General features: G+C 67.7%; 3 protein-coding genes across 3 annotated transcripts in view; 1 reads left to right on the plus strand and 2 right to left on the minus strand.

The window, feature by feature from the left end:
* The first annotated feature begins 808 nt into the window (after window positions 1-808).
* Window positions 809-1,925, plus strand: H696_04287 (hypothetical protein). Its single transcript, XM_009498164.1, has 2 exons — window positions 809-1,469; window positions 1,638-1,925. The coding sequence occupies exons 1-2, from the start codon at window positions 969-971 to the stop codon at window positions 1,797-1,799; spliced, it is 663 nt and encodes a 220-aa protein (XP_009496439.1). The 5' UTR covers window positions 809-968; the 3' UTR covers window positions 1,800-1,925.
* On the minus strand, window positions 1,913-3,183 carry H696_04288 (hypothetical protein). The gene is made up of 5 exons (XM_009498165.1): window positions 3,028-3,183; window positions 2,723-2,843; window positions 2,545-2,581; window positions 2,304-2,425; window positions 1,913-2,202 (listed from the first exon to the last, which is right to left on the minus strand). The coding sequence occupies exons 1-5, from the start codon at window positions 3,122-3,124 to the stop codon at window positions 2,142-2,144; spliced, it is 438 nt and encodes a 145-aa protein (XP_009496440.1). The 5' UTR covers window positions 3,125-3,183; the 3' UTR covers window positions 1,913-2,141.
* Window positions 3,184-3,837: 654 nt separating this feature from the next.
* H696_04289 (hypothetical protein) overlaps window positions 3,838-6,466 on the minus strand; it is a gene marked incomplete at its 5' end in the record, with an annotated part of 3,715 nt that continues 1,086 nt past the window's right edge. Inside the window, 7 exons of the mRNA XM_009498166.1 lie at window positions 3,838-3,954; window positions 4,054-4,245; window positions 4,420-4,532; window positions 4,727-5,076; window positions 5,219-5,313; window positions 5,465-6,061; window positions 6,180-6,392. Coding sequence (XP_009496441.1) covers window positions 3,888-3,954; window positions 4,054-4,245; window positions 4,420-4,532; window positions 4,727-5,076; window positions 5,219-5,313; window positions 5,465-6,061; window positions 6,180-6,392 — 1,627 coding nt within the window. The 3' untranslated portion in view covers window positions 3,838-3,887. The remainder of the gene's footprint in view (window positions 3,955-4,053; window positions 4,246-4,419; window positions 4,533-4,726; window positions 5,077-5,218; window positions 5,314-5,464; window positions 6,062-6,179; window positions 6,393-6,466) is intronic.

Below are 6,466 nucleotides of genomic sequence, written 5' to 3' on the forward strand. Positions count from 1 at the left end.
CTCCCCTCCCCCGCAGGCGTGCCCTCGCATTGATCCAGCCGATCGCGCACATGCGCATGCGCCGCCATTGTCTTCTTTCCTTCTCTTTACCCCCCCCCCCCCCTGCCCCGTCCTGCACAATACAAACAATACCAATGTCACATACACAAGTGGGGATTTGTCCGACCACGCGCGAGAGGGGGATGGGCATTCGGCGCGCGCACCCGGCACATCCGCGCACCACTCACGCACGGCGCCCCGGGCCGGACAGAGGGGGGGGGGGATGACTGACTGGCGGGACTCCTCGCTGGCCGGAGATGACTCGCCCCCGGGTGGATGAGTAAGCAAAGGTGCCCTAGACTGCGGCCCGGCGAGATCCTGCTCACTCGGCGCCTGCGGCGTCGCGGGCCTGTGTCCTTCCTTAGTTGCGCGAAGGCCCGCGCGCCCGCCTCAGGGAAAATATCCCCCCCCCCCCCCCCCCCCCGAGGGGCCCCCGATGCCAGGGAGCTCCCCTCCTCAGGGCACGGGGCAGCCTTCTCGCTAGTCACGTGCGACGGCCCCGGGACACGCTAGTCGCTCGCGTTCCAGCCGATCGCCCCGGCGAGGACCCCGGCGGCCAGGGCATCCATCCGCTGCCGGCTGGCTTGCCCCCCCCCCCCCACCCCCACTTTTCCCAGCCGCAGGTCGCCGACCAAGAGGGCCAGGCGGGCGTCGGGGTCACGCCTCAGTTCGGCCCCTCTCGCCCGCTTTCCCTCTCTCTTCTCTCTCTCTCTTCTCTCTCTCTTCTCTCTCTCTCTCTCTCTCTCAAGGGGCCAGGCTGCATGGGAATCTCGATAATTGTGTCACTTCGCCACTTGCAAGCTCCCACCCCTCGTGCCACCCCCTTGTCCCTCCTTCCCTTTTCGCGCGTCTTTGCCGCGCGTCGCCTCCCTCTCTTTCCCTCCCTGTCCAGCTCTCTCCCCTCCCTCACCGGCCGTCGCTGTTGACCCATGTCCACCTCCTCGGGCCGATCGGGACCGCGGCGGCGGGCGCCCACCGCGCAAGGCCACCCGACGGGCCCCAATGTCTCTGCTCCCCTCCGGACCGCCTCCGCTGCCGGGGCCGGCCCCGCTGCCAGGCGGTCGCGGCCCAAAGCCCCCAACGATGCGCCTCCCACCGCGGCCACGCTCTTCCCCGGGATTGCGGCCAAGCTCCACGTGTACGGGCTTTCGGCGTCGCTCCTCTGCTTGGCCTGCATCCACTTGAGCTCGTACTACTTCAACCGCGGGCGTGACCTGGCCGCCGGGCAGCCGCCCTACGACCCGCTGTCCTCGCTCGGCATCAATGGCCCGCTGGTGTCCATCGACCTGTGGAGTTTCCTCCATGTTCTGTGGTTCGCGGTCTGTGGCTTCCTCTACCCCGGCCGCATGGGGACCCTGATGATGTATGGCATCCTGTGGGAGGTGGTCGAGTGGCTGATGGGCGGCCTGATCGACCAGTTTTGGCGCGAGGTGTGTTGTTCCTCCTCCCTTTGCGCCCCCCTTGCTTGCCTCCCCCCTCCCCCCCCCTCCCAGACTCACTCTGCTTCACCTTTTTTTGCTTGTCGGCATCGCTGACCCCTGCATGTCCTCCTCTCCTCCTGCTCTCCCCCTCCCGGTCGCATTTCTCGCCGGCCCAAGCGCGTGGTCAATCTCCTCTGGGACCTGTGGTTCAACCTGCTCGGGTATCGCCTCGGGGAGTATGCTCTGATCGCGGTGCTCGAGCGCCTCGGGCGCCGCGAAGTGATCGAGGAGGGAGACGATGCTGGCCCGGCCACGCCGGGTCACACCCGGGCGGACTAGTTTTGTTCGACTTTTGTGCTACTCCCCCTTCTCCCGGCCTCCCCCGCCCCCCCCTGTATCCGGCGCCGCTCTTGCGTGGGCCCCCTCACCCTCCGCCCCTTTCATGGCGGCCATAGAGATTTGGTACTTTTGTTGTTTCAACTACACGAGGGGGACAAGGGCCGGCGGGCGCAGGGGAGAGCGCAACACCGGCCCCGTCCCGGCAAGGGCGCGCACGTGTGTGCGATGGAGAGGACAATCGGGAGGCATATGGCCCTCCCTCCTGCTCCTCCGCCCTTGGGAGGGGGGGGGGAGGGACGGAGCGCGGGGAGGAGGGGGGACACCGAGGGCGAGCGAGCGGTTCTAGTTCTTGGTCAGAAGGAAGACCGCAGCGGCCGGGGCGATGATGGAGGTGATGCCGTGGCTAGGGCAGAGGGCCGGGACCCAGTGAGGGGGAGGGGGGTTAGCGTCGGGAGACGAGGGCCAAGGGAGGGCGAAAGGAGCGGCCTGGCGACGAGCACGCACAGCAGGCCGGGCAGCGGGGTCAGGGCATGGACGAAGATGTAGACGATGATGTAGATCAGGTTGACCGAGCCAATGGCATAGGCGACCGCCGGGGAAACAGCCATCTCCGACAGCTGGTTGTACTGCGGTTGAGCCGGAGCAGGAGCAGGTGCGCGGGGGTGTGAGGACGGTGGCAGAGGCGACGTGTGACGCACGGCAAAATGACGGCAGCGGGAGTGAGGATGCGGAAAGCAGGTCGTACGGAAACGGTGGACTTGGGCCGGAGGGCACGGACGATCCTGCACGCGAACGGGTGCACAGGCGCGCGCGCGCGCGCGCGCAAAAGCACCGGACGAGGGGCCGACAAACGTGGTTAGTCTCCGTCAGCATGCAACGCCAATGGACCGGGCCCACCGTTGGCTGGCAAGCGGATGACGCACTTGGAGTGGCGGCTGTTGGCCTCGCTGCTGTAGGGCTTGATCAGGAGGGCACCGGCGGCGACGGCGGCCAGGATGAGCAGCGGCAGGTTGGACAGCTGGCCACGGGTGAGCAGCAGGTTGACTGGAGGAGGCACCGACCGCGCGGGGCAAATGGGTGAGTATGTGGCACCGAACAAGGCGTGCGTGCGTGCGTGCATGCGTGCGTGCGTGTGTTCGTGCGTGGATGCCCACAGACACACCAGGAGACACACACACATACATACAAACGGACGCGCACTCAACATCAGGCAATCAAGAGGACGCACGCAGAGGGAAGCCCATGGTCACGGCGGCGGCCATCAGGAAGGTGAAGTACGACGCAGGGCCGACCGGGGTCTTAGCCATCTCAACGTGACCGGACATGGTGAGGCGCGGGCAGGGAGGCGGGGCGAGGAAGGATAAGGGAGGGTAGGAGGGGGAGGGGGGGGGGGGGAGACGCGAGCAAGGGGCGGGCCTTCGTCGGTCGGTGGGAGGGGTGGCGCGAGGGATGCCTCCCTGGAGGCCGGCCCCTGGCTTTTCACCAATCGTGTGAGCCCTTCGCGTGTTGTTGCCCCTCCCCAGGGGCGGGGGACAGGTACGGGCGTCAATGCTCTCGCGCCCCCTGCTCCGGGATGCCAGTGTGATGGCCGGGAGGGATGGCGGCGGACACATTCACGCCCACCGCCAGACCTCCCGGGCGCGCCCGAGGCTCCGCTGATCTGTCCCACCGCCCCCCCCCTCCCCCCCCAGCCTCGCCTGGTGGCAACCCTCTCTGGAGTCGTCGCCCGGGGTGTCCAAAACGGCGCAGGTGTTTCTTTGCCCAACGCCGGCGAGCTCATGTCCCCCGCTGGCGTGGCGGGGGGGGGGGGGGGGGGGGGGGGGGGGGGGGGGGGGGGGGGAATACACCGACCGCCGCCCAGGGAGAAGCCCAGGCGGCGTAGACAAACGGCCGAGACTAAATTGACGCTGCCAACGCATGCCCCAGTCTGGAGTACTATTACGGTGTTGGCTCGTTCGCCCGATGTAGGAAATACATTCGCGCGTGTATTTAGGATGGCCGTGGGCCGGGGAGCACGGGGAGGGGCGAGGCGGCGGCGGCGGCGGCGGCAACGGCGGCGGCGGCGGAGAGTTCCCCTCTCGGGCCATTTTACAGGCGGATGCGTTTGCGCGAGTGGCCGCCAGCCGCCGAAGGATCCTCCTCGGTGTCCTTGGGACTGGGGCGGGGGAGGCAGACATGGCGCTGGTCAGAGAGACGGGAGGAGACAGGCGCGGAGAGAAAGGGCTGAGCGAGTGAGGGGCGAAGGCATGCGCACTCGGCATTGGTGGGTGGGCGTTTGTCAGCCTCGGCGCCAGTTGCCAGGCCCTTGCCATACTTGCTGGCCATGTAGGCCGATACCTGGCCAAGTTCGCGGTCAAGTTTCTGTTGTTCCTTCTGCGCGGCAACCTTGGCCTTGGAGCCGCTGGCGGCTGGGCCGCCCAGCCCGTGAGTTTGGGCGGCTTGCTCGCTGTGCGTGTACGCGAGCAGGGTATGAGGGTCAATGGCACATTCGTGCATGTGTGTGCATGTTTGCGCAAGGGCGAGAGAGAGAGAGAGAGAGGGTGGGCTAACCAACAGGCCGGAGTCTCGCGGACTGCCTGCTTTCCCCCCCCCCCCCCCCCCAGCAGACGGGGAAACGCACAGATGCGAGTGCGACAAGTTCCGCACATACTCGCGGTATTCAATGTCGCTGGCGAAGGAGGCACGCGTGCGGATCCGATTGGCAGACGAGGGGGCGCCACTTGGCTCATCCTCCTACAAAGAGGCGCGCAGGCAGACACACACACACACATGCACGTATGTAGGGGGCGCATTCACGCACAGCGAGTCAGATCCCGACACCGGGAGGGGCAGCCAGGGGCAGAAAGAGACGCGGGGGAACCGCAGAAGGGCCAAATGCGAATGGACCAAAGGGCAAGATCGACAGCCGGGCACGGCTCAGCACGGACCAAATCCTCCGGCAGTTGGGCCTGCAGGGAGCTTTCCACTTCGTAATCGGCCGCGTGGCTGCGCTGCACACGGCTCTCCAACGCCGCGCGGGCCGACTCATGCAGCAAGTCCATCTCGTCACGGATGTGCGCGTCATCCGAGTCCGAGCCGTCGTCCGCCAGGCCCTGGTGCTGGAAGGCAATCAGGCGATGGAGGCGGCTCTTCTCGGCGCCAGGGTCCGAGGCAGCGGCGCCGCGGCCCGGCGCGGGCCGGCTGGTGTCCGAAGCAAACAGCCCGGCCGAGCCGCGTGACGCATCGAACGCCTCGCGTGCCCGGCGCTCGACCTCCTTCATGTCGATGTCGCGGCGTTCTGCGCGCACACGGTGTGTGCGTGTGCCGGGAATGAAAAAAACAAAAAAGAATAAAAGAAAAGAAGGCCCAATCAACGGGGAGACAACGGTCAGAGGGGCAGCGCGCAGAGCAGCATCCAATTAGGGCACCGGCAAACGCACCGTCATCAACGGCATGGGTGCCGGGCCCGGTCCGGGTCGCTGGGAGACTCGGGGGTGCGGGAGCTGGCGCGCCGGCCGGCGGTAGGGCGAACATGCTGCCATGGGGGATCCCCGTACCGAGGTCAGTCACAGATGGCCCGCCCACAAGCAGGCAGCGAGCATTTCTTTCGTTCTTGCTCTCCCTCTCCCTCCCTCTCTATCCCCCCTCTCAGGGTCCGTGAGAAGCACCCGGCGCATGTCACGCACTCGTCATCATCGTCGTCATCTCCCCCCTCACCAAACAGACCCGGCGCGTCGTCCTCCTCCGAGCCATTGCCCAGTTGGCGCCGGAGGCGACTGACAATGGCGTCATGGTCGGCCGGCTGAGGGGCAGCCTTCTGGGCAGCCTCCCGCTCAGCAGCCTCCCTCTCGGCAGCAGCAGCAGCAGCAGCAGCGGCGGCGGCGGCGGCCTGTTGTTCCTCCTGGGCACGGCGGGCCGCGCGGGCTTCCTCCTCCCGGCGACGACGCACCGCGGCCGTCGCCTGCTGCAGGGAGCTGACGCCAAGCTGGCTGCCGGGGCCGCGCGCGCGGCCCCCCTGCTCCGAGGCCGAGGAGGCGCCCCCGGGAACCGACCCAGACCGGCGGGCGGCCGAAAACAACTGCGACACGCGCTCGATCAGCAGCTCATTGATGCTGTCCAGCGTCTCGCTCAGGGAGTCGGTGACCAGGTTCGAGCGGACCAGCGACACGGGGACCGCATTCACGTGGTCCCCCCCGGCGTCCTCCTCCTCCTGGGATTGACCAGGAGCCAGGTTGTACGTGAGGTAGGTCCGCCGGACGCGGTCCTTCGGCAACATGGCGAGGCTGTGGCCAGGGGGCGCACCGGCCGGGAGCCCGGGAGGCGGAAAGGGCGGAGGCGGTCTTTGGTCAGTCGGCCCCGCGGTCTGACATGGGCACATCATGTGCGCCTTCCAGTGCGCACCTGGAGCCGGTATCCACCCCCGGGGCCTGTGGGGCTTGCTGCTGTTGCTGCTGCTGGCCGCGCAGGGCCTGTGCCACGATGCGCTGGACGATCGGGTCGGTGGAGGTCTCGGCCGCGGCGCGCTCCGACGCCCCGAGGGTGCCGTACTTGCGCCGAAGCTTCTCATTCATTTCGCGCTCAGCGGCCTCGCGCTGTGCATCGAGGGCCTTGCGCCTGCGCGGGCCAGGCCGGACGAGCGGAGGGTTATGGTTGTCAATATGGAATCAGCCAAAGGGGGGGGGGGGGGG

Source organism: Fonticula alba (assembly GCF_000388065.1).
Source record: "Fonticula alba strain ATCC 38817 unplaced genomic scaffold supercont2.7, whole genome shotgun sequence".
NCBI classification, from domain to species: domain Eukaryota; order Rotosphaerida; family Fonticulaceae; genus Fonticula; species Fonticula alba.